General features: G+C 41.3%; 1 protein-coding gene across 3 annotated transcripts in view; it reads left to right on the top strand.

The window, feature by feature from the left end:
• The window catches only part of cpne5a (copine Va), a 65,243-nt gene that overhangs the window by 4,136 nt on the left and 33,432 nt on the right, over positions 1–27,675 (top strand). The window contains exons 2-7 of one of the 3 annotated variants that reach the window (XM_070911192.1): positions 6,490–6,530; positions 7,363–7,409; positions 11,647–11,750; positions 12,856–12,895; positions 13,851–13,865; positions 14,033–14,109. In XM_070911192.1, coding sequence (XP_070767293.1) covers positions 6,490–6,530; positions 7,363–7,409; positions 11,647–11,750; positions 12,856–12,895; positions 13,851–13,865; positions 14,033–14,109 — 324 coding nt within the window. Of the gene's footprint in view, positions 1–6,489; positions 6,531–7,362; positions 7,410–11,646; positions 11,751–12,855; positions 12,911–13,850; positions 13,866–14,032; positions 14,110–27,675 lie in introns of all 3 variants that reach the window. The other 2 variants (XM_070911193.1, XM_070911191.1) reach the window with 2 other exon arrangements.

The raw sequence follows: 27,675 nt of genomic DNA, 5'->3' as shown, positions 1-27,675 counted from the left end.
TGATAGCAAGTTTGAATTGGACTAGTTTGCATTGTGTAAGAGCATAAAATATTAATAAAAGATCTCTCTGAGTAAGAGAGAAATTTCAATTTACTGTGCCGTTTCTTTTCATATCGTGTTCTGGGTTAAGACTGACCTGAGGCGAGCTCGCAGCTTTTATCTCGCAGGAAGGCTTGTGTGTGCGTGAGTGAGTGATGTGTCGCATCTGTTTTGGGGATCGAGGCTGTGAGACAAGAGGGTGCCAAGAGGAGGCAGATTTTTTTTTCTTCCAATTTTGGGGATGTTAAGATTGCAGCAGGCGAGTCTCACAGGTCGATGAAGCGGATAATTATGCATGAACCCCTGACACAGTGAAAATGAGTTTGGATCCCAGACACTTGGCTTGTGGTGGTGTCAGTGTTATTAATATATTCTCATTTGGGATATATGATAGCAGAGGGGGATCCCATGGAAACACAGTCATGGTGCCATGCGAGTGGTTTATAACACTCTGCATGTTGCCTGTGTCATCTGAAAGTGTTGATTAGAGTGACAGGAAAAGTCAAGAGTGTGGTGTAGCAATAAGAAATCAAAGCAGTCCCTCCAGGCTCAGAAGCATCAAGCTGCTTTTGTCACTATTTTCAGAGAACCTTAAGGGTCAGCAGAGTATGTTAGTGGATTTCTGTGTCGGGGGATATTTGACCTAACATCACAGCTTGTCTGGGAAATGTGAGAGCTGGTGGCGGATTTGTACAAAGTGTGACAGTTTGCTCAGTGAAGATTTCACCACATTATGTTACATATGTTGAAGGTCTCTCACTCGTTGACGGTCTTAGCCGAAAGCCTAAACAAGCTACTTGTTGTCATGTCATTGTCACTCCTGTAGACCTTTCTGAGTTAGTAATTTTCCTGTTAGATACATTAAAGTGGATGTGTTATATAGTAGCCAAACTGGACATTTCTTTCTGTGTGAGTGAGAACGTGTGTGTGCTTTTGCTACAAAGCTGTGTATTGAGCTGAAATATCAGGTTTGATAAGTACAAATTCAATTAATTTTCACTGCAGGGAAATGGATTATCAGTCAAAATGTGTGAATCATAAAAGATACACTTAACCACAAGCTACAAAACTGTGAAATTATTATAGTCTTCTCTAGAAGCTGTCGGTTATTCTAATTTCAAGTTTATTTGTCATTTGTGTTAGATGCCTTCAAATTGAGCATGAGTGGACAACAAGAAAAGGTCTACAACAAAGTAATTTAGCCCAGTGAAGATGCCATTTTCTCCATGTCCCTGGTCAATTTCAATCCGGTGACCGTGTAAACAAACCACTAAAATCTGTGAAACAAATGTGAACGAATTTGGATTGATCAACCAATCAGCTTGCTTGATGCGCAGGTCCTCACTACACCTTGTTGAGATTTGGGAGGTGTGCACGATGACTCCTCTGTGAGCCTCTGCAACCTATGGCTACACATAACACCCTCTCTGTGTAGATTTGCAAAAACATTTACGTGCATCTTCTCGGGGGCATAATTCTAACTTCAGAGAAGCCATTGACCAATCAGAGCTCACGTCAGAAAAATGGTGACAGGTGTGGATGAGATTGACATAGCTGTAGAAGTTGACTTACAGAAATAACAACTCTTAAATCTTAAATATTTCTTTTACAGATGTGAAAAACCTTGGTACTCCTTGGAAACGCAGCATTGGCAAATCAGTTGTGGGACATCCATTTCCAGCCCAGTTAATGTGTGTGTGTTTGAGTGAAAAGGCGTGTGTGTCATAAGGCGGTTATGCCTCTGAATACTGACAGCGCTACTTAGTGTTCGTCAGTACATGCTCATTGCTGTTTACCGCCACCTACCTGCTGTGTGCTGCTTTCACCTATCGAGGCTCAACATGAGTCCACCACCAATTAGACAGCTCCATTTCTCTGTTTGCACCCTATACGGTATGCTCGCTGCCATCTCGTCCCTCACTAACATCAATTAGTGTTATCCTCTGGAAGAGTTTCTTTGTATGGTTTATTATCATGATCAGATTGAGATTGACCCTGCTCTCTCCACTCCACACTTGACTGAATCCACTCAGAGTTCCCTTTCTTCAGATTTAATGATCAGTTTCTGTCATTTCAAAGCCAAAATATGTATGAGCTTAGGAATGCTTTACTGTGCCCGATTTGTTTCCTAGTGTACAAGTTAACGTGCTCTACGTTTCCAGTTTGTGAAGTACATAGTTAGTGTGTGCCATTTGCAGCTTGGGTTTTTTCAGATGGAACGGAGAGATGAAGGGAAATTGGCGTGAATTCACAGTAGGCTAAGTGCAAAGTGCTCTGCCAGGGTTATAACAGCTGTATAGTATCAGTGTGTGCATCTCCCTCAGCTCCTTGCAAAAAAGAAATAAAGACCTTTCTCTGCACAAACCCCGAGCTGTTGCAGCGTGCAATTAGCGGTGATATTATTCCCTGATCGGACATTAGTCACACACCAAAAGCCAGTCCGAAACAGGGAGTCGTAGCGTGTGTGCATTCTCATTTATTATACTAGCAGAAGAGCAGTTTTATGACTGAGATTCTGTCGCTGCCTGCGAGACGGCCGCCCAGGGAGTGCTCTGCTGCAGGTATTGTCGACCTGTAGAGTTCCCAGGTTGATCAGAAAATGAATAATTAAACAGATGGAGGAGAGGAAGACACCTGGTGCCATCGCAGTGAAGGTCAGCAGATGGGTCGGTCACTAATAAAGGGACCAGATTGTGCGTTGAATGTAATGGAGGTGTGTTTTTCTGATCCAGACAAAAGCAACATTTCTCTGTATCATCATCTGTCACTGTCTGGGGGATTCAGTTATGCAATGCAGGCAGAGATCATTTCCAAAAATTAAAATGCAGGAGTGCATGAGCTTTTATCAGCTGTTTGTTTTAATTTCAGCAGTGGTACTTCTTACACGCCTGTATCTGACGACCTTTCCTGCGTAATATTCTGTACATAGTTTTCTATGAATCACAAAAATACCTTCAAGGAAAACTGAATATTTCAGTCTAAATAATGGGATTCCTCCCGCTTGTAAAGGGTCAGCCGACCTCTGCAGCAACATCCATCTCCCCTGTTTGGTTCTTTGACCCTTTGACCCCTGAGAAGCTGCTTAAGGGTGTCTTAGACAAAAAGTAGACCTACTGACCCAGTGGTGTGTGTGAGTGGAAGCAAAGTGTCTGTCCTCAGTCAAAAAAGAGAGTGCCAGAGGGTGGCTGAGAAAGCGAAGTGGCAGAGAAGACTTGAAAATGCAAACCACCCTTCACTTTCTCCCCGAAGCCATCTCCCTTGTCTCGATTATCTTGAGAATTTCTGTCCTCTAACCCACTCAGAGACTTGACTTTCAAGCTCATATTTGTCTTGTCCTTTTAAGAACCAATGAGGCAGCAGCTCATACTGGAAGTGGCCAGCCAGATTCAAGACTATTTAAAACCACTTTCCACTGAATTAGATGCTTTTTCTCCAAGGTGCCAATTATGATTTCGACAACTCTGAGAAAGTGGAGGAGAATTAAGACACTGCTGACAATAAGGCACTGTGGGTGCAGGAAATAATTCCCACATTTCTTAGTTTAATAATCAGCCACGTAGACCCTGGAGTGGCTAAAATATCTCCAGGGATCTGACCGAGAGGGAGTGTGCTCTCCTAATGTATTCTTTTAAATTAGAGTTCAGCAGCCAGCCATGTTTTAGAGGTCAAACCTTCTTCCCTCTTGGCCTGTAATGGAAACATTTATCAATATGTTAGCCAAACTAAATACTTTTTTGGCACCTTTATACTGCCAGAATGAGTTTGCAGATTTGATTTCGGAGCACATGCATTGGTTGGGTGAATTTTAATTCAGCGTTTGCAGATAAAGTGTGCATAACCAATGACGACAAGCTTAATTCACTGATGAATAAACAAACATTACTTTGTTAGGGATGATTAGACCGAGAAAGAAAGCTATTAAAATGATATTTTCTTTTTCTCAAGTGGAATTGAATTGAATTTCTTGTAGTTTTGTTTGTCTTACACTTAATAATGCACTCCAGACTCTTGCTTCACATGTGATGAAATATTAAGTGCTCCGGTGACAAGAGGAGGTGATTGCACTCAGAGGTTTAATGAAGGTGGTGAGATCAAGAGGAATAGGAAAAGTGATGTTTGCCATTTTCGTATTTCAAACTAGATGGTCATAGTGATCATGGAAGTGCTGCAGTATGAAACAAGGCTGATACATGTAATGTGATGTGGATGAAACGTAGCTGGATCTAATTACTTTTGTCCTACTTTCAACTAACTTCAACTTCATGAGCAAAACTTTCTCTACATCAGCTTTCGGGATAATGATCTTCTCTTATCCCACTGAGAATTGAAAAGAGAAGGAGTTAACTTACTTCAGTGAAAGCAGATGGATTATCTGAGATCTTAATACCCATCCTGCAGCACCGTTGTGTGTTTTCTGGCCATGTGCACGGTGAGATGGTGGATTAATTTGTATTGGTGTATAAATCTGTATACTAATTTTCTGCAATAGCAAAGTGAGGTTCAGCCACTCAAATGGAGGCTGGTTTTCCACAGTAACATTGCGTAAGAGTGAAACAGGATTTCCTGTTTTACCTGCTTTTCCTTTTTTCCACGTGGCACATTCTCTTCTGCATTGAGAGATGGGATAAGGTGATGGACAGGCTAATTTGTTGCAGGGTAATGAATGCCAGACAGTAACAGGTGGATACAAAGAGGCAGTTAGTCATGGATGGCTTTGTTATCTCCACTGATAATTACACTGACAATGTTCTAACTGTAGTCAGGTCAGCCCACGAAGCTCTGTGTATTATCCCCTTACGTATACCTGTGACAGAAGATTTTGTGTCGAGGAATGCAGAATTAGGTGTACATGAATGATGCCCTGTTGCTTGGATTCAGTCCTAAAATCTCATCTATATTCATTGAAATCCTGCTGTCCCCCAAAGGGATGAGGATTGTTCTGAACTGCATGCAAGTTATTTATTGACACTGCTCACGACCAGGAACCAGAAACAAGACATATTTATAGGCTGTATGAATTATGCTGATATGCTGATGAGATCACTGAAGCCACCTGGAAAATGTCTCTCATCTAAAATGCTGAATGAAGCGATTGATGGTCAGACCCATTTGTAGCATTGCGTTATGTTTTAAAGGTAATATCTGCTTTGTTTGATCTTGTACAGCGACAGAAGGAGATACTGAAGGGAATGACTCGAGTGGTCGGGAAACTCCCAAAAAACACAACATTTCAGTCTGGAAGAGGCTAAAAATAAAGATTAGATGAATAATATGAATGCTGATTGCGCCACTTATCTTGGATGAGTCGATGAGCCAATCAGAGTGCCTGGCAGCGTGAAAAGGTGTTGGATGATGATCAGTGTTGGGGAACTGGATAGGTCCTCCACAGTGAGCTTTATTTTAGGTTTTAGAGGATTTAGAATGCTGTTGTGGGTGTCCTGACATGCAATAGTAGCTTGTTTTCTTTGATTGTGCTTCAAACTGAGGGAGATTGAATGGGATCTGGTCTGAATGAGTGTGACTTGGACTGGATCAGACTGATACTCATAACGTTATGAACATGTGAAACACTCTTTTGCAGTGACTTTAATGTATTGATAGTACCGTGTTGCTGTGTGAGTGGTGAAATAACTCGTCATGTGTACTCTGTGTTGTGGCTTCTTGCTTTCTGCCCTGAGGCCAGAGCCACAAGAGCAAAAACAGCAATACTCCTCACCTTCACTCTGTAGTACTGGTGTTCACTGTAACACTTTCCCTTGTGTTGTCATGGACATATTAATAAAATTGGATACTGTGTTAAAAGATACCCCACCATTCATTTTAATAAAAGTTGCTCACCTGGTGGTAAAAGTGCTTCAGACTTTCTAATTTTTTGACCCATATCACATATGCATTAGCGTTAGGGCTGCAACTAACGATTATTTTCATTATTGATTAATAAGCCAGTTATTTTCTTCATGAATTGTTTTGTCAGTAAAAATGAAAGCTGAAAGTGTCGTCTTCAAATTATTATATGAATGCTTAATTTTGAGTAGGACAATTGTTTACGTTTTTGCTGTTTAATCCTGAACTTCTACACTTATTTGAATGAAAAGTCTTTTTTGATAGAGATAAAAAAATAAAGAATACTGTTTTCATAAGTAGTGCCTATGTTTCTTCTGGCACCTCTGCCTCTGTGTCCTCTGTATCCATTGTCTGAGTTTTAAAGTACTCATTGTGCTGCTCACCTGGAAATGAAAACTCAAGGACAGTAAGGTTTATGTGAAGTTGGTTGTGAATCACCATGCAATTATCTTGCAGCTCTTTGCATATGGGATTTTTTGATTGAACTGTTTAAGAGAGGAAGCATTTCTTCCCAACTGTTACACAGCGGTAAATTAATTAGACTAACATAAACAAATGCTGGACTCCAATGAGATTTTGATGTGTAACTGTTTCCTTCTCTTACAGGAATCTCTTGGACCGAGACACTTTCTCCAAATCCGACCCATGTAAGTCCTCAGCTTTTTACGATGCTAATTGCAGCTCCGCTTTTCCCTGGTCAGAATACGGTTCATTGACACCTCGCTCCTTTTGCAAAGTTTAACTTTTTACTTTCTCTGAGCTTAGCTTTGATTCAGTTTACTCTGCTATTTCAAAGTCTTCAATAACTGCATATCATTTACACAGTAATGTGACAACCTTTCCTCACTGAGAGCTACAGAAAGTACCTTAATGCATGCAGGGTCTTAACTCCAGCCTTTGAATACAAATGGGTATGTTTTGGTGAGACACACGGGGAACCGCCATAAAGGCATTTTCTTTGATACTCCCTGAAGGATAGAGAATGGAGGAGGCATTTAACATAATAGGGAGGAGGTTCTGGCCCTTTGGTGTAAATAAGGTACTGGGAAAATATCACACTCGCCCTGTTTTGTATTCGCCTGAAGATGAACCTTGTGATATATGACAGGTCACGTCGTGTTTCTCCAGCCTCAGCTTCATTTGAAGTCGCAAAATCAAATAGGAATCAGGAGAATCCCACAGTGAAGAAATTGTGTTTTGATTGCGCGGCTTAAATTGTGCTCCAGGAGCCTTCAATCTTGCTTTAGAGCTTTGTTCTTTTCATGTGGACATTATACCCAGAATTTGATGCAGCGCAGCTTCATCAAGCTTGGCACTTCATTATGCTGTCAGGGCGTGGCAGGATAATTAATGATGAATGTCAGCAAAGAAGGAGCAAAAACAAACACTATTTGAATAAGCGGGATGCTTGATTGAGATCGTTTAGTGACAATGTATTCCTCTGCTCTCTCTTTCTCCCTTTGCCTCCTCTCCTCTCAGTGGTTGTGTTGTACACGCAGGGTGTGGAGTCCAAACAGTGGAGAGAGGTAAGAGATCACAGCCATCCCTCTGTCAACGCAACTCAATCAGCCTGTCTCCTCTCCATGACAGCCCGCTCTCTGTTTACAACCCTTCCTCCCCTCTTCTCTCTCTCAAGGTAAATGCTGTGAGTGCCAATCATTTGCAATTGATTTACCCTGCGAATATCCATCCGCTGGTCAGCACTGTGTTAGCTGTGACTGATTGGGTGATTAAGGTGGCAGCTACTTGTATCGATAAAGATTTGCCTCTGCTTCAAGATTCCCCCCTGGCTGTTGGCCACTGGTCCTTAATTAGACCAAAGATAAAAGAGGCAGATAAAGTAGAGGAAGACTGAAGAGAAGACTGAAGCAAGACAGAGGGTCCCTCTGGGGTTTTTGTTTGTCCCTGTAATCCCAATGGATGGACATGCAGAGAAATGGCAGCTTGAATAACATCTCAAAGAGGAATACTTTACTTTAATACAAGATTTTTTTTACACTCTGATATTCCTTTGGTCTAAGGCAGCCCATCATGAAACATGAAACCCTTCAAAAATTAAAAGCCAGCCAATTCAGAAATATACAACACAAAATCAATACTGTGTATACATGCTGCCTAACAGGAAGACAGATAGTTTTCACACTGAAATCCTGTTTGATTGAATAGGAGTGCTGTGTTTATTGACTCCACAGAGACCTCGGTGTCATGCTGGTGCACAGTGTTGTGACACAACAGATTTAAGAGTGGGAGACACTCGGCTGCAAGATGCAAAGGTTTCATTTATAATCTGTGTTTTGGTGAGTGTGGGTTCTTGAAAAGCGAGGAGGGTTTACAGAGGACCAAGGATTCAGCGGTACACCACAAGTTGATGACATGGATTTAACATAGATGAGAGACACTTCATCTCACCTTTACATGGCATAGCCACCCACACACACACACACACTAATGTTTAACCTGCTATACTTGTTAGGGCCATCACGGGCGTAGTAGCGCAATGCCTAACCTTAACCGTAACCATAGCCTTAACAAAACAGGACCCTAAAACCAAGTCTTAAAGGAATAGTCAGATATTTTGCTTATTTGCTATCTTGCTCAGAGTTCGATGAGAGGATGCCTGTAGGGTGAATATGAAGCTATAGCCAGGAGATTAGCTTAGCATGAAGACTGAGAGCAGGGCTGAAACAATCTGACACTGTCCACAGGAAAAAATATCTGCCCGCCTGCACCTCTAAAGCTCACTTAGTTACATGTTATATCTTGTTTGTTTCATCCATACAAACACCAAAGTGTAAAAACAAAAAGTCATTTCTATTTCTTGGCCAAGAGCTGTAAATTCTTGATGACGATAAGACTCCAGATAATCCAGAGTGGTATCGATCTTCTTACCTAATTCTTACCAAAAAAGTGAATAAGGGCATTTCCCAAAAATGTTGCTTTAATCCATTAAAGAAGTGAGGACAGGCTAAGATGTCCTCGCTTTCAAAAAATGTCCTCACTCTCAACCAGCTGTTTTGAGAGTGAGGACATTATCAAAAGAGTGAAGTACAACACATAGAGAGAGAGGTGCGTCACATTTAAACTGAACTCGTGAATGGGATCTCCAGACAGTGTTGGTAACTTTTACACTTTGTAACTCATCTTGAGAATTGCCATTTAAGAGAATAACCATTTTCTTTGTGTGTTCATTTCATTTTAATGTATTTGGGGTCGTCTGTATGATGGTTACCTGTCTGTGTTATCATGTCTTGTGTGTGTTACCAGCTGACCGCATAATACATTTCCCAGCAGGGACAATTAAGGTGAATTATTGACTGAATTGTGGATTGGTTGGATGTTTGATCAACTATTTAATTGATTCGCTGATTAACTGAATGTGTGCCGAGAGTTTCATTGCTAAATCGTTTTGGGGTGTTAATCACTCAGAAGAGACAATATTTGAGCTTGGTGGCTGGTTATAATTTCTGCTCGCGTGTCTTTTAGGAGCAGTCAGCTGGCCTTGGCTCACAGTAAAGCTTAGTAAACCTTGGTGCTGGTAGCAACACAGTGATATCATTTTAAATAAAGCCAGTGGGTAGTTTTACTGATTAACACGCAAATGTAAACAAGCTTCAAGTGCAGTGTTCAGGCGGGAAGAGCCTCCTACACCTGTCACCTCTGCTTACACTGCCCCACCTCGAGCTTACAGACTTTGGGTGCATCCTGAACGTCTCTCCCTGAAAGAGATATGGGCTTGTGTTTTCAGTGCAGACGACAGCTGGCTGGGTGAGCAGCAGAGTCAAGCTGTGCAGTATTGATAAAGCTAAGCGCCTCTTTTGCCCCTCTGTCATGTAATGTGTTTTTGTTCTCCCCAGACTAGATATGGTTGGTCGGAGCACCTCTCACTGTGCCACCAGCCGTCTGTAATCCAATCACTCTACTCCCCCATCGGCTGCGAGGCATTCTCAGTCCTCCATCAAGAGAAGAATATGAAAATGTGGATAAATTGTGTTTTGATTCCAGGAGGATGCCTTCATCAGCTGCTCTTCAGATCTGTGCCCCCTTGACTAATTTTTTGTCAGCATCCATAGTCGAATACATAAAACTGTAGCTGCAGCCCATCATTCTGTTACCACATGACTTGCAAGTCTTAATGTTCAACTCCCTAGTCTGAAATTACTCCGAAGTGCATGACAGGTTTTCCTCTTTCTACTGCTTTCACTTAACTGAGCAGCTGACACAATATAACCTCCCTAAATTCAAGCCAAGCCTGGCCTTTCCACTTCTAGCCAAACTGATAGACGTTAATCTTTTTACCAAGATGAATCGTCTGACATTGCAGCTCACAATTTATCCTAGTTAGGGTTATTGGAGGGGAAGAAGTGCACACTGCCAGTGCCCAGATATCCCTGTAGCATGGTTGTTTTTTTGGGGGGGTTGACAGTTAATTGTAGTGCTTTGCAACTCTGGCTTTACAGGCCGACAGTGTACTTCCCAAGGTAGGAATAATATGTGGACTGGGAGATCTGTTATTTCCTCGGGTGGCTGTTCTTTGCTCTGGTGCTGATGTTTCCTGTGTTAAGTTTGGCCAGCCTGAGACCAAATTGAATATGCTATCGTCCCCCCCTGCTGCCACATTCAGCTCCCATCATTGAAATAGGCTCCTGTTCACTTGGTGGAGATTTCACCTCCTTTGCATCTGCTGGAAGGGAGCTCTCACTTTCTGACAGGGACGAAGAAGAAGAGCGAGAGGAGAGGTAGTGCCACATACTAGTTAAACTTTTATAGGCTTAGACACACTTTTACGTTTGATGGCAGGTTACACTTCAGCAAACCCACTCTCTCAAACTGTCATATTTTACACACAATCCAGCTTGACTGTTTTTGCATTAGCATAGGAGTCCATCCGTTAAAAGTGTTCTGCTGCTGTAACGTTACCCTGCTCAGCTCCCCTGTTAAGTCCTACTTTGAGTTTTACCCCCACTGAATGTAATCACAAAGGTGTGAGCCTGTAATCCTGCTGTTTCATCTCCTCATTAAGCCCTAACACTGCTTTTATTAATTCCCTGTGTCAGTTTATGGTAACACTTTCTACTGGGGATCTTTTATTTATGCAGCTCAACATCAGTTCTCTGACATTGAATTATTCATTTTGGATACAATTAATGTGCTTGTGCGGGTGGTGCAGCACTTGGTGCAGCCATTTCTGTGTCTGTTGATTTGTTTATTGGTACATCAAATAATTGGAAGGTCTTGCTCTGTAACACTGACAGATATTTTTTTCAGTGTCTGTGCTGGCACGCCAGGGAACAGGAAACTGTTTGCCATCTTCCCATCATTTGTGACAGTTCCCCCTGTGTAAAGATAAAATATGAAAGTCACTATTTTTCTCTGCCTTTGTCTCCTCACCCCCTCCTCCATCCTCCGCCCCTTGTTTTGGAGTGGCTCTGAGAACAACAGTGGCGTTAATGTGGTATTAATTAAATGAGCATAATTGGACTCAATGAAGTGCTTTCCTCAGGCTTGCTCATCCCCAGCACAAAGAGAAGAGGTGGAGAAGAAGAGCTGACACTGTGCCATCACTGACTTCTGTTAATCAAATCTGAGCTTATCAGAAGCCGCGAATTCACACGGTTGCCGGGGGAAGATAGAGGGGGTGGGGTGAGGTAATAGAGCAGTGGATGTAGTTTCTGAGTGACTGCATGATGTGCCATCTCAAAGCTCTGCGCTCACATCTTCCTTTTCTCTCTTCGCCCCCTCCCTTCTTTCCTGGTTCTGATCTAGTTTGGGAGAACAGAGGTGATAGACAACACGCTAAACCCAGACTTTGTCAGGAAGTACATCCTGGACTACTTCTTTGAGGAGAAGCAGAACCTGCGCTTTGACGTGTGAGTTATTGCGTTTGATCCGGTCCTCTGAGGACACACACCGAGGTGTGTGTTTGTGTGTGTGTTTCAGATGTGCCGCCCTCTTCTAACCCAGTCCTCCAATTCTTCCTTTTGTTTTCACCACAAGCTTAACATCTTCTCCCTCATTTGTTCTCCCTCTTCCCCCATCTATCTCTTCATCCCCTGACCCTCTTTCCTGCCTCTCATTTTCTCTCTCCGAGTCACTCTTCTTCTCTCTTCCCTCCCTTTTCACCAGCGCGGCTCTCTCCTGAGGAATTATTCATTGGTGCAGTGTCTCAATAGTCATTCGTTGAAGGGAGATTGGTATAAGGGTGATAAATATTTCATATAAAGTTTTATCCTTAATCTCCCTGCTGCTAAGCAAAGCAAATGTCTTCACATATTGCTGCCTTCCTCTCCTTGAAAAGGCCAGACTAGTGAGAGGGTCAGGAAGGTGCGGTTTCATTTTGAGATCTCAGTGAACAGAGTTGGGATAATTTTTTCCACCCTCCCCTCCTCCTTTAGGAGAACAGATATGCTTCCAAAAATCTGTCCTTTTTTCCCCCCTCCTCCCTTCAAGCATGAAGTCCCGGGTGGACTATCCAGGACCGAGCTGCAGGTCTCTGAGGATTTTTAGACACTTAATGAATTCATTTGGCGTGCTATCATGATACGACTCTGGAACAGGAAAGGAGGGAGTGCATCCCCTCACAATTAGCGTTACTCATTTACATCATCTCTTTTATCACAGAGGTGGGAGCCAGGGCATACTGAGGTTTAATTACTTTTACATTAAGTTTGACTGGCAGATGCTCGAAACTTTCTCTGCATTGGTAGACTGTTTCAATACGATCCCCCAGGCATAGTACAGAAATTACATTCATAAACTATAGAATGACTTTCTTAATTAACTGTCATATTATTGCTTACATTTTTTTTTCATTGGCTGTTCCCTTTTGCTCCCTCGGTGACCCAGGTGTGTGATTGACAGGCAGAAAATGTCCACGCTGCAGCCAGTATTCCTTTATGAGAGTCTGTAGTCATTTGCAAGGTCTTATGATGTTTCTTTGCCTCTGTGATTTGTGTTTTGTTTTTGTGGTTTCAGATATGACATTGATTCTAAAAGTCCAGATCTGGCAAAGCATGTAAGTGAAGAATTTGTCATTTTTTATTTTGTGGATCAAGAGTTTATATTTTATCCTAAAATTAGTTTGAATTGTGTGCATGTCTCAAATGTTTAGGTTTTATGCAAACCAACATTTGTCTAAATTAAGCTCAAATATATTTTGGAATAATGAGTAAATTATGCTTCATCTGCCAAAATAGTTTTCTTTACCTTCCACCTGCTTCAGTTTGTAAAATGAGGCATTTATTCCTCCAGAGCTATAATAATCAGAGTACATTTGCATCTGGCAAACCCTCATTACCTTTTTTTTAAATGAGAAATGAAGCATTGCACATCATTATCAAAGCTTTTCCCTGTGTGCTCTGTAGTGTTGTTTGCAATTTTGATTTTTCATTTCCAAGACAGCATACGTTTTTTCAAAACAATATACATTTATTTAAATGGTAATTTTGTCTGAAAGGGACAGCACTTTATTGTAGAACATACATTCAGGTAAACAACTCATTGAGATGAATGTATGTTAGTGTTATCATTTATGCTGAAAGCTTTGATAAATAAACTCCTACTCATAGTGTACAGACACAAAGAATATATTTGCAACACTTGGTTTGCATACTACCAAGATTTTCATCATTAGTTATGCTTCTGTCCCTGTGATGCTTTTATTGTTGTGTTTTTTGCATTGTGCTGCATGCTCTGGAAACAAACTGTTCCTTGTGTGAAACTCTTTCAGCCGTTGTTGCTTTCCTTCTCTTGGGCTCTTTCACTTTCCTTTTCTCTTCCTCTGTGACTCTCTGCTGTTACCATTCTGCCTCTGCTCTTTCACATGTCTACTTTTGCTCTTCTTTCTTGCACTTGGTTGATGACAGTCTGGTATTTGAGTCTTGTGCCTTCTGTTCCATGATATGCTCTGTTGTGTCACTGCTGCTGCCTGGTCTCTCTCTCTTCCTCCTCCTCCTTCTCCACCCTGGAAGGCAACCGACCTTAACGTACGTGTCTGCCTCAGATGTCCTAATTTATAACCGTACAATGCTTATAGCGATGCTTAACTCCTCACCGACTCTCCTTGTTACCCCCCGTGATCCACCTGAACGCCCCCATCCTTTGCCCCAACCTACGTCTCTCTCCATCCCACTTTATGCTCCCCCCATGGCAGGACTTCCTGGGACAGGTCTACTGTACATTGGGAGAGATCGTGGGCTCACCTGCCAGTCGCCTGGAGAAACCTCTCGGGTGAGTGTTCATTTTACATGTGGCGAGAAAAAGAGCCACTCAGAGCTGGGAAGCGTTTTTTTCCCGTTACTTATCATCTCAAGAAGACAAATAGAACCATTTTAACTTTGAAAACACGAGTTCTTAGATATTATCAGATAATGAAAACTCAGTGCCTCCTCTCAGCCCATTCAAATGACAGGGTTCTCCTGCTGGATATCACACGTTCCAGCAAAGATGAGGCGGTGATGAATATGTCTGCCTTCTAGAGCCATCTGTAACATACATTACACTGCGAGATTAGACCCGTGTGCTTGGATGGGAATGGGTAATTGAACACGACTGGGGGCTTCCTCAATGCAATTACTGTCATTAGGGAGGCGATCTAGCACGAAGAGTGGATTGAAGTCAGCGTGAGACACATGGCACTATCAACTCCGCTTCAGCGTAAATTGGGAAATATGAAGCCCTGAAGCCATTGGCACCCACGGACGTGTGCATGGCTCTTTGGGTTATGTGTGTCTTTCTGCGAGTGAGAAGGAGGGTTTGACAAACTACGAAGCTTGTGTTTGTGTGTGAGTGCAGTGTGTGTGCCTCTATGTGAAGTATGAGGTGGTGCTGGCCCCGGAGGTGGGGGGTTTGTGTGAACAGCAGGGCTTTGGTGTCGACCATGAACCCTGCCAGGGACTGGTGGCGGTGGATTACAGAGCTCGGTGCCCTTCAGGGCTGAATAAGAGGATGAGCAGGATCAAGAGACAGTGTTCACCAGTATGCTGTAAACTAGGCTTCACACCCCACATCAGACACAGGCAGGAGGCTCAGGAGCCCCCAGACATGATGGACAAAAGTATTGATTCTGCAGCTTCAGCGGGGCACCTTGATCTCCGCTGAGACTCTCCACTGATGCAACACCCAATTTAGCTGCAGTAGAGGGTGATGATGATGATGATGATGATATGGTGGTTGCTACACAGTTTACAAAGTGAAGAAATTAGCCCTCATGAAAACATTCTGTGTTACTATTAAGTGTCCCAACAGCTTTTATGTCAGGGAGTAGCAATTCAGAAAGTATAGGTTTCTTTTGATTCTCTGTTCCTGATGACATTCAGTTAAGGGTACAGCTTTATTCAGCCCTGACCTTTTTGAATAGCTAAACAGTATCCATGGGTAATGGAGTTTTCCTCCCCTCCTGTGATAGACGACAGCTCAGAAGTTGTTTAATGGCTATGTGCTCCATTTCCTTGTCATGCATCCTGACGTGACAGTGCCTCTCTGGACCTGAGGTTTGAGGAATGGCTCCCACAGGGACTGAGCAAATCTGTTAGCCATGCTTAAACGAGCCCTCCCAAGGCACACTGCATCCAATGACCTGCTTAAGAAGCACATCAGCACCCCTTTCCCTATTTTCCACACTTCATCTCTCGTTTATTCTCCCTCCTTCCATCCACCAGATTATTTTTTTTCTAGCTTGACCCCCTTTCTCCTCCATTGTGTTTTCTCTTTCTTTTTGTTCCCCCAAACCTCTCCCTCACTCTCATTCTGCCTTCCTTTCGTTCCCTCCTCCTACCAGCACACACGCTATACTTGTGAGGGCATTTTACTGACTTATCCTAGCCTTACGGTAACGTTAACCATAAACGCTACACACCTTTCAAACCCAGTCATAATTCTAACCTTCACCTCAAAGCCAAGTCTTAACCCTTAATTGTTTTTTTTTTTTACTTTATTGGGACCAAAGTTTTGTCCCCAGATGGGTGGTGAGTCCACGCATATCAGAGCGTGTACAGATTTGTGTCCCCTCAAATACATATATTCAACCCTGTCTCCTATGAAATACAGCTACACAGTATAAGACAATGTTGCTTTTGTCAGGAGACAGTCAGGAAACATGGGAAGAGAGAGAGGGATGACAGGTAACAAAGGTGCCTGGCTGGAATCAAATCGGGGACATTGCGGTTTCCGGTGGTTGCAGTAGATGGTTGGGTTTGCAAAGCACAGGGCATTGACACTGGAGATCAGGGTTCATGTCCTTACATGTAACGTCTTATGTATTGATTAATAAACACCTAATTCGAGCAGCATTACGTTGCCTCCAAAATGTATATGCAAATGAAAGTTAGTTTTATATGAATGTAGGTTTCATGAAACTAGGTTTCGCATCATATTGTCTTACATTCACTCCCTGTAGTCTTACCTGAACATTAACCACAACCACTACATGCTAAATCCCAGACTTTACCCAAAAAGTCAGACAAACATAAATTATTTAGTTTGTGAGGACTGAATTATGAATAATGTTGGGGTGGATGTGCAATAAGTATTCATCATATTGTTGGATTCCTTGTACTCACCTTGTGATGAAAACATTGTACACACACAGACACACTCTTTCCCTTTCATGTAAGCACAATAATTTACCTCTGAATTTGTATGTGCTGTACACATGGGGACAACAATAATGTTCTGGCATTCACTTCAGAGCAAATTTCCACAGACGTACAGTATTTGTCTTGGGGAAAATAACAGATGAAATGTATGGCTTTTCCTACATGCCTTTATTAAGTCAGAAACGTATGCCAGTGGAAGGAATGTGAGCTATGAAGCACTCAAGTGATACAGTGTTACAAAGCCTTTATGTTTATAATCTGGTTTTAATGAGAGGCATGTATCAAAGTTATTGGTAGCTGAGGAAATGTAAAGCTAGATTGACTAGTGCAAGTGAATGGCATCTTTCACTGAAAACATGTCTCACAGCTGTGATTATGTGTATAGCCTGTGGGAAGGAATTGTAATATGGTTGTATAGGTAACATGGTAATAGAGTTCATTATACAAATGGCAGAAGCCTTTTCTGTTGATATAGTTGATTATACCACACACTAAAGCATATGAATGCAGCACAACATTAGCATGTTAAACCCATTAGCCTACTGTGACTGTGACCTCCTGCTGTATGCTTGAAGCAGAAAATGAACCATAAGCAAAACTGCAGTGACTGCCGTGGGTGTGCTGGCTGCACCCGTGGGAGCCAAGGGAGGAAAGGGATTCGTAGGAATATAGAAAATTATATATCAAAAGCGTGCATGCTGAATTAAATAAATTGAGAGCCGTAGCTCATATCAAAGGATCATCTGAACTATATCCCACCTGTGGGAACCAAAACATCATTAAAAGGATTAATCTTGCCTTTCAGTTGTCTCTACAACACTCCATATAGAGTGGTAACTGAGGAGGAAGTTTAGGAAAATGTTTACGCAAAGGCAAGGATGCAAGGTACAGTAAGCACTTTCAAGTGCACTTCATGTGTCATTCACTTTTTAGCTCACATAATAAGAGATCAGCTTCTGTCTCTTGTTGCAGTTATGAGGAAAGATATAAGTCTGATACAGTAAGTCTATACACTACAGTAAATACAAATAACTCATTTATATGAAGATATTTTGAAGTCAAAGTAAAATTAATGCTCTGCTAGAACGTACCCTGGATGTGGAAGTACTGTGGACGTTTGATGTAGTATTGATTTTATGCCACTGGATCTGTTATCAGTGTGACACTCTACGTTACTGAATTTCTCTAAAGCCTTAGCCATAAATGTGTCCATATAGTTGAACAGAGCCTGCACCACAGGGGTACTTTCAGTCCAAAACCTCAAAGTCAAAGGCCAAGCAGAAATTAGATTTAAATTACCCCAGGGGTGGAACAGAAAAAAATTAAACAATAAAAACAGAGAAGATGAAAGTGTAGTTAAACTGATACATTTCCTCTTGAATTTCCCAATTGTTTTGATAAAGACATAACTTGATTAAAACATGCCAGATTTGATCAAAGCAGAGCCAATATTTGATTAAAATCACAAGAAGCTTGATTTGATGAACATCTTTTTTTAAATCACAGCTTTTCTGTTAATCATTAGTTTTCTCTGATGTCGGAATTTATGGCTTAATATGTGCAGTGGCCAGTGTGTCACAAGCCACGTTATTGTCTAACCTCCTTTCTGATGACAATAATTAAACCCGTTTTAAATCATCTGTATCAAGAAATGTATTTATACCTCTTTTCTCCGGCTGCTTTATTGATGTTGAAAGCGCCAACATCAATAAAGCAGCAGAAAATCTTGAGAGAAAAGTAAACAAAAAGTCAATCTCACAGTGTTGGTGCAGACCGGAGCTCCAAATGGCTCCAAACTGGGTCTGTCACATTCAGCGGTGTGACGAGGCCTCAGGGAACAGGAAGTCAGAACAATCAACGCTGACTTTAAAAGATTAAGCTTTGATTGACACATTGGTCAGTACACATGTTAAATGATAACTGCACACACCAGTGCAGACGTCAAAAGATGAACGGTGTTGAATGATAATGATGTTTTTAAAATGAAGCTCGCATCTGCTTTCATCGAATCAACCATGTTTTAATTGACTGATTCATGTGTCTCTGTCCCAAAACAAGACATCTAAAAAAGGAAACACAAGATTGCATCAAATTAAATCTATTTTTGTGTTTTAGTATGTAATTGCATTGTTATATTATACTCCCTGGAGCTCTCATCCTTGTGTTCCCCCTGGACTAGACATCATTTCAACATTGTATCTGCGCTCATATATCTCCACAAATCCTTTTTGCTCCCTATAATTGAATTTTAGACTAAATCTTAAATGCAGCAACATCAGTACAACGTAATACAATATAACACAACAGAAATGCAATAAATACTGCATCTGTGAAACCTATAATGTTTGATATTTGTTGAGACTGACTCAGAGGTGTTGATTCACCTCTCCTCTCGCAGTTTCTGGTGTTTATTTTTTTAGATTAAGTTTAGGTTAAACTTATACACATTATATTACATATAGTAGTAAGCTGTATGGTAGTAAGCTGTCTCATCCATGTGCTGTAGTTGTCTCACCTTTTTTCCTATTCTGTCCCTTGTTGCTGCAGCTCACAGTCCATCAGAGCATAACATAAAAATAAGGATTTACTGTAAGACAGTAATGATCATCGTAGTCAACTGATCAGACATTTCACTGAATCAATTCAGTGAAATGTTTACATTTTGACAATTGACCTTTTGCTTAGCCCCGCCCTCCTTTACTTAGTTACTGTTGCTACGCTTGTCGGCACATATGCAGTACAATTGTAATGGTGGCAGATTTACCATAGAAATTCATTGCAATTTTTTAAACAATGGCCCTTGATTTCACACAGAGGTAAACAAAAGCAGCATATAATTTCTAGTCGGCGATTGTCGAATTTGCAGCTAAAATAACTGGTGTTGCTGGTAAGTTTCATCAGCTGTAGCTAGCTACTTAAATAAGCTAAGGTTAGCTGAGTTGGCTCGCAGCTTACTTGTTCTAAAATCCATCTAAAATAAACTTGATGGTAACATACTGTAGCTTTCATGATATTGTGCTAAAAGACTGAGGCTAAAGTCAGCACCCTCAGTCAGTTGATGATCCATGTGGAAGACATGGAAATACAGAAACAGCGTTACTCTATTGCAGCATAGAGCTTGTTAGTCCTAGTATTATTATAAGTATGATAAAGAAAAGTGATTTCACTCTAAGACAACCCTCTTTGGATTAGCTTACATACTTACATATTTTCAAACAATATTTTTGTACAGAGGGTTTTAGGAGGAGGACTAACAGATGTGGCTTAGCACTATCTTGGGTAATGATGGCTAGAGTGTAAATGTCCCCACATCCCTAAACTCTGATAGCGTCCAGCACCTTACATGTAACCCCACAAACTAATGTAGTAAGTTAATGAAATTGTAGCTCTTGGCTTTGAAAATAATACTCGGTTACTCGTATCAATAGTAACTAAGTCCATTCCTTACAATTTTGTGCCTGTGTTTTTGATTTTGGAAAGGCTAAACAAAAAGACACCAACGTCCAAACTCATCCTATGACCCCTTGCACACCGCTTCAACATGTGGAGACATCAAGAGCCTGCTGTGCCTAGTTACAGTTGCTAAGCTATGATTGGACCATTTGGGAAGAGGGGTTTAGCAAAAAGTCAGTTTAAACCTCATAGTACTAAGATGAGGTACAGTTTCTAAGATGGATCATATCTACATACTCTTATTCTGAAATACAACACAAAAATAATAAAAATGTATATAAAAAGGTCAAGTACATCTTTACAATGTCATTCTCTCAAGATGTCAAACTGTGTTAGCAGCAGAGTTTTATGACTCAGAAAACTGAAGCAGAGGGCATCACTCGTCTCATCTCGACTTCAGAGACTCAGTTCTTTTAAAGTTGTTGGTTAATGTAGTTGGCTGACTGACTTGGGGCTACACAGCTGCAGTTCCTCTGAGATGAAAAAAAAAACCTTATGCTGCAGATTTGAATAATGAGTGGGAGTGAGAGAAGTTCATTTTGTGGTGAAGCTGAAAATCCTTAATCTAAGTACTCCTGATACTGTACACAGAGAGAGAGAAGCAGGTACAGTGTTTCTTTCTCTGTTTAGCCCCGTGTTTGCCTGTATTATTTAACTGGGAGGTGAAGTGTTTTAGACGGCTTACAGTAATCAGCATCCTCTGCCTCGGGACATCACACACAATTAGAGCATTCTGCTGCCTCGCTAAATGCCAATTTGGGCTCCAAGGCTGAACACTAACAAGGGTCCCTCTCTAATAATGTGTATTCCTGCTTAGGTGTGGAAAACCCCAACCATGCTGATTGTACAAGAACCCTTTTCATCCGATGAAACATGGAGCTATATGGTACCTTTTTGGGTCCATAAGAGGCAAAAAGCCTCCCTTCTCATCAGCACAGCTCTTGTAGCTAGCCTCTTGTAGTTTTTTCACCAGGCCTTCCCACATTCAGTTTAATTGCTCTGTTTATGACTCTTCAAGGACTTTGCCGTCACACAAAATCTAAAACATCTCCCATTTTTTCTGCTATAAAATGAAAACAGTTCATTTTATATATACTGTGGTTGTTAAAGGTCTTGGTTTTTCAAGCTCTAGAGATAATAAGGCAATAGATTTTTGTCTTCACACTAATAATGGAGGCCTCGGGTCCAAGAGCGGGCAAGGGCAGCGGAGGTTTTTACTCTACGGATAAGCTTAGCTGATTTGTTTTGCACTCAGAGCTGCCAGACAGTGTTCGTTTCTGTCATGGCCACGCACTCTCATCTGCTGGAAAGGTGAGAAAGCACCCCGAAAGCCTCTGAACGAGCGCTCTGCTGCCCCAGTTTAACACTCCCATGTTGTTAATCTATTCAGCAGATGAAAACGATCTGTCGGTGCGCACATTGCAATCTATAGTCAGCAGTAACCACCACAGAAGAGGTCAAGGCGACCCAGTGTAACATGATATGAATTCCATTACTCGGCGCCCAGCATCAGGTGAGGGGGCTAAAGGTGCCGCTGCCTCGTGACACAGCGGGGATAAGGAAGAGGAGAATCAGCTGTGATTTGATGTCAAGCACCCACAGTGGGGAAAGTGGTACAAAATACAACTTACATCATGTGTGGAATAACAAAGAGAATCGGGCATCTCTTTTGGCTTCTGATAGAGAGGGATGTTCTGTTCTTGCCGGGGGGAAATTGAAAAGGCCTCGTTATGTCCTCTAGAGAAGGGCTTTTCTTGTTGGCAGGAGAGAACACAGGGAAGGAAGTGAATTTGCTGTCATGACTTTGAGTAGTTTTTGCCTTTTTAGATGGAGACAGAAAGTTTCTTTCTGATTGACAACACCTCTTAATCCTCTCTTACTTGATGAAAACAAGACATTTTTAGCTTGCAGGTGGTTGATGAATGCCTCATTTATTTAGAATCACAATAAATCAGTGTTGTAGTGATTAAAGCCTGTGCCATCATTTATGTAATCAAAACATCAACAACAGTCTCATTACATCACTACACACTGTACATACTACAGCATAAAATGGAATACATTTATAATCGTATTTCATATTTAGTGTTCATAATTAATGAGCACACACACGAGTGAACAGAATTCCCATAAATGACAAGATTAGTTTCTTTCATTGAAGCTGTGATAATGGTCATTATGCGTCAGTGGGAAACCTGAGATGTCCAGTGAATAGTACTCAACAACTCATCAATGCTAGTGACGATGTGGTTTCATGCCTTGCACCTCGTTTCCACTAGTAAAAACACATTCTTGGTCACTCCTGTTTTTTTTGTATATCCATCTGACATTTTCTGCACCACATTTTTTTGGCCTATTTACTTACTTGCTTTGTGCTCATTCTTACAAAGCTTCAAAGACCTTAGCACAGGTTGCCTGTAGCTACCTGCTTTAAACACAAACACCAGCTCGTCTCGCAGCACCAGTAGGAAGCAGCTCTCTTTTTCCCCTCTCTCTGCGAGCTACAGTTACATATTCTGGTGTCCTTTTGAATTAGTCAGTGCACTTTTCATAGTCTTTTTTTTTAATCCTGGTGAGGTGAGGGATTATGGATGCTTATCGGTGTATGAAGATCAAGGGGATTAGGGGTATAATCCCATTTGAACCCATATAGAGTTTTGGCAACCTTGTCTAATTCTGTTCAACTTTGATCTGCCCACTGCCCCAATCGTTTACAGTGGCACAAAGCCAGATTATCTGTCTACGCTTCATCTCTGTTGGTCTTTGACTCCAACCAGTTAGATTTGTTCATTTACCCCTATCCCCTTGTCAACCAGGGAGATTCATTGGATTCACTAACCTGGGCAAGCTCACGGAAATCATTCTTTTGTGCAGTGAAAATTATCCTATTTCTTGTCTTATTGCACTCCACCTTCCCAGATAATATGTTTTAATTTGCTTTTCCCTAGGTGTGAAATTGCAAAGTAACAATCTTCTTTGCACAATAACACTGCAGTCATTCTGTCTCGTAGGAAAATATGTAGACCCACCCTGCAACAGCTGCAGTGTGAAAAAAAAAAAATCTTCTTCTTGGGCTCTCACTCATATTGTTGAGCTGATAACCCTCCCCCACTCTCATATGCGTGACACGTTGCAACGTTGTTAAATATCAAGACCATTCCTCATCCTAATGACCTAATGTGAACGGCATCAACAATTGCTTCCTTCTCCCTCCTCGGACTTTAATCTCACCAACCTCCATCCACCCCACCTCTGCACTGATAGGTAATGGCGAATACAGGCGTTGTGAATCACCATTTCATGACAGCAACTGCCTCTTGTTGGGAAATTATAGAGGCCATACATTGAGCATGAATATCCATAATATAATATGTCATGCACAATGATCTTTGATGCTTGTTTTTTGGGAAGAATAAATGACTTGAATGTGTTCTCCGTTGGAAAAGAGATAGACCCGGTATTCTCTTCGGTATTCTGCAGTATCAGAAACTTTGGCCAAGTAATTGTAGTGATGCTGAAATATTCTGCTTGATCTCTTTCCATTCGGTTGATCAAACGGGGGATCTGTCAAGACAGCTGTGGCTAACTCTCTGTGTCAATGTGAGCTAAGAGCACGGCAGCACTTCTTCCTTCCATTTCTTTCTGGGTAAAGGAAGCTACAAGGCGCCGTTTCATTTCTGTCTCTGCTTGTTTGTTTTCGTCATGAAGTTTTGTTTGATACCTCTGTGTTTCTGCTGAAGACAAGGAGCAGCAGAGGAGGTAGCCTCGCTGACATGATGCTAATCTGGCTATAAATATGAGGCCTGCTGGGGTTTTCAGGCAACACCAATACAACACGGACCGGCATTGGATTGGTCAGGACCATATGGCACGGTGTCTGTTGAGTGCCAAGGGAAGCCTGTAAGTGTCTGTACGAATTACGGAGGATTGTGAATGGTGTTAAGTATCATAGCTACTTAGCTTCTCACCTGCATTGCTGAGATGCTGGAAGCCGTAATGGCTTTATTACATCACATTAATCATCTACTGGAAGCACAGAAGCCATGGATGATAACAGGCTGTCCACCTCATCAAAAGTCTATTCAACTGTCTGCGCTTCACTCTGTGAATTTAGATGATATTCATTCTTTACTATTATTCCTTTTAACTGTAAGTTGTGTTAAATCTCAAAGAAATCGAGTAATAGAATTGCGTAAGGGCTTAAATTTCTATTCTTCAAATAAACTTAAGGTTGTTATTGCACTCTGAACAACCTCACTCAGGCCTGTGAGGGTTCTGCAGCCTTAAACTAAAGTTATGAAATATGTAATTGTGACCTTTCTAACCAATCATATAGGAAATTTCTATTCTATCTGCTATTTTACTTTGATGGCACCACGAAGCTCCAAGGCACTTAAAGTTGTTGGGCAGTTATTTCACTCATGGATGTACGTGATATCATGCAGAGAGAGTTAATCTATGTTTGATTTTTCAGTCCTTTGTTGTTTTACATAATTAGATAGAGACACTGTATCAGTGGCACAGTATGAAAGTGTTGAAACGCACAATACACCAATGCTTTTGCTATTCTTACAGCCTGCCCAGTAGTGTGGCTAGAAATTTGGTGCATGGCAATCTGCCAATGTTGACATTATGAAGAAGGTTCAAGGTGTTAAAGTTTCATGTGATATGCCTATTGGACTTGGACTAATGTTTCTTGTGTTCAAGTGGAACTGATAGCGGGAGAAGAGGAAAGGTCAGGGGATCACTAAAAACATAAACACTGCATTTAAATAAGGGTTTAACAAGCCTTCATCCACTTCCCTCTTGGCCCTTCCAATACTATGAAAATTCAAGTAGAGCCTCTGAGGGCAGAGGGAACGAGTGAACAGTGATGTAGACTCAAGCCGTGCTCACTACACAGCATGCGTTACGTGTTGTTGAGTCTGTAACATCAGTTGGTATTAACAAACTTTACATTCTCCTTTTGTTTCTGTGTTTTAAATTTTGTTCAGAAAAGTGTGATTATAATACAATTCACTTTTATCATTACTTAACGTACATGATCACCACACTCACTTGATCACATATTGCAATCATTTGCTGAAAATGCTGTCTCCCCAATAATTAGTACGTTAGAGACGAAGTAACTGCAGTGCACAGACAGTTAAGCAAACGTCTCTTTCCTGATTCATTATTGAAGAGTATTTGTGGAGTTTGTCTGCAGATGAGGGCAAGAGCAGTCCATTTTAAATCTTCCTCTCCTCTCTAACCCTGTCACCTCGCTCATTAAGTGGTGATATGTAATATCAAGCGCAGAGGGGAAGTGAAGGAGAGCATGGCAAACGATTACTGAAATGCACCTTTTCATCATTGGAATATGACTATCCATAGAACATTTAATGAAAAGCTGCCTCAGGCAGGTAATACTGAAGCTTATGTATATACTGCTGTCGAGCCAGTCAAATGATCAAAAAAACACCTTTTTGAAACACTATAAAGAACCAAAAGGAAATAAAATAATATATTTGTCGAGGAGCAGTTAATGGTGGGCACTTGCAGTTACAATTTAAATACCAACATCTGTTGAAGTCAACCTTATATTAACTAATAAATTAAACTTGACCAAATTATAATATAATAATGCCCCTGATTATCAATTTGTTATTTTAAAATGTGAAAACTGACAACGATACAATTTATGGTATAATTTGATTATTATCAGATTATTATTGTGTGTTTAGACTTCACATAAACACATCTTTTATTACATTGCTACAACATTCACACTACCCTATGACAACGTTACAAACAGACATAGTAAGAAATTATTTGATGTTGCTTGTTGTAATGACTCTCTGGAACAGAAGATACCATAATACACGGCCCAATGTGACAAAATCGAAGCAAAATTCAGAAAAGAGAAAGACTAAAAACATATTTCTTATTATACTGTATGTTGATTGATGTAACCTGAAACATAGATGCTGTCACGTTGTTTTGTTGACACAATTCGGTTATCAGGGGATTGCCCGACTGTTAAAAATCACAAAATACCCTTATGGTGTTTGACTGTAATCATTTGAATACTCAAATGTTTGAGCAGCAGCAGAATCAGCAGAGACAAATATGGCACACTTTTACATGACCGACTGATTAAAGCCCGTCCGGTTCTCACAGCAGCCAGACTGTAGGCCTTGTTCACAGCAGATAGTACAGCAAAGGAGGACCACAGCAACTCATTTCACATAATTTCATCATCAAGGCGTTTTCCCTCTGAGGAACCCTCAGCGAATGAATGCTGAGGCCTCTTGATGCAGGACACTTCATATCACCAGCAGTCACATTTCAGTACCAAAGCTGTTAGAACTAGCAGGAAAATTGTCAGTCTGGGCAATAAAAAGGAACTCATGTGCCACAGATAAACGACAGGAACTGTATTTATCCAGTCAGTGCTGGCTTGCTCTTCAAGTTAACTAGTCATTGTCAGAGAGAATGCCGCACTCAATAATGCATGCCTAATTTAAAGACCATTGCCCTTTTGGTTCCTGCTCTCGTCTCAGCAGCAGAGATTACAGCAGGGTGGTGCATCTTAACGTGTCTGGATTTCCTTTTTACCAATCACTGGATCTCATTTCCCGGTTTGAAAGGAGTGTTGGTCATTATCGTGACCTGAGGGAGATAACTTGACCTGTGGAGTGTGCAGGGGTTTACTGGCCCCATTGCTGAAGGGTTTACTGGCACTTTGAGGCGTCATCAAACTGCACGGTGGCGACTTGGAGTGAAACATAAATAATTCAAGGACAGTTAATTCACCTTGAGACTGGTCTCCATGGAGCTTGAAGATAGACCCCGAGAGTGAGCTGGTTGCCTTTCAGAGAGTCATGGCAGCATTTTACATTCTGCTTCATTAAAGGCTGAGACTATGATTGTTCTCTTGCACAGCATTTGCAGTCGAATGCTTTTGGTCAGTGGATTTATATTAAGGTATGTATTAAAGTATATGTATTTCAGGGCTGGGAAACCTGAGAGAGGCCAGTAATGGTTAATGGAATCACCCTTCACCATATCTCTTAAAAACACTACAACCACTTCCTGCACAGGCAGATAAGAAAGAGGAAACCACACTCTATCTCTTAAAAGGTCCCCTGGCGTACCCAGTGCTATATGTTCAGCCGTTGCAGGTTAAGCTTTAGGTTATCTATGTAAATAATGCAAGCTTCTGCTGCTGTAGTTAAAGACTGTCTACCACTTAGCAGTATGGAATCCAGTATTGCTGCCAGTCAGATCAGCTGTGCCAGCTTGATGAGGATCTGCAGCAAGTCTGACCTTCTGATGATTGGTCTCCTGCTAAGGCCGCAGAAGGACTCCTGTGTAATTTCCTTCTTTATCCAGAAAGATGACAGGAGTGTCAGCAGCTGGAGTGCTGCTGCATGATTGGAAAGTAGATATGCCTTGTTGCTCTGGGTTTGTTGGAATGGGCTCTCTGCCTTCCTCTCACAGCTTCAGTGGATGCAGAGAGTTGGTGCGACTGAATATTAAAAAAAAACAAAAAAACAAAAAAAAAACCATTTGGTTCCGCTTGAAAAAATACAGCCAAACAACATTTAGGACACACTCTGGAGCAATAGAGCAATGTTGTCTCTATTTTTGTGGGCGCCATTGGATTGGCATGCTACTGAAGAGGTGATATAGAGAAACACAGACACGCAGGGAACCTCTCGTATGCTACAATACGTCTTGATCATCTGCTGGAGTGGGAATCAGC

This window comes from Enoplosus armatus, chromosome 8 (genome assembly GCF_043641665.1).
Source record: "Enoplosus armatus isolate fEnoArm2 chromosome 8, fEnoArm2.hap1, whole genome shotgun sequence".
Taxonomy (NCBI): domain Eukaryota; kingdom Metazoa; phylum Chordata; class Actinopteri; order Centrarchiformes; family Enoplosidae; genus Enoplosus; species Enoplosus armatus.
The sequence above is the reverse complement of the archived record's forward strand: the minus strand, read 5'-3'. Positions and strand labels throughout refer to the sequence as shown.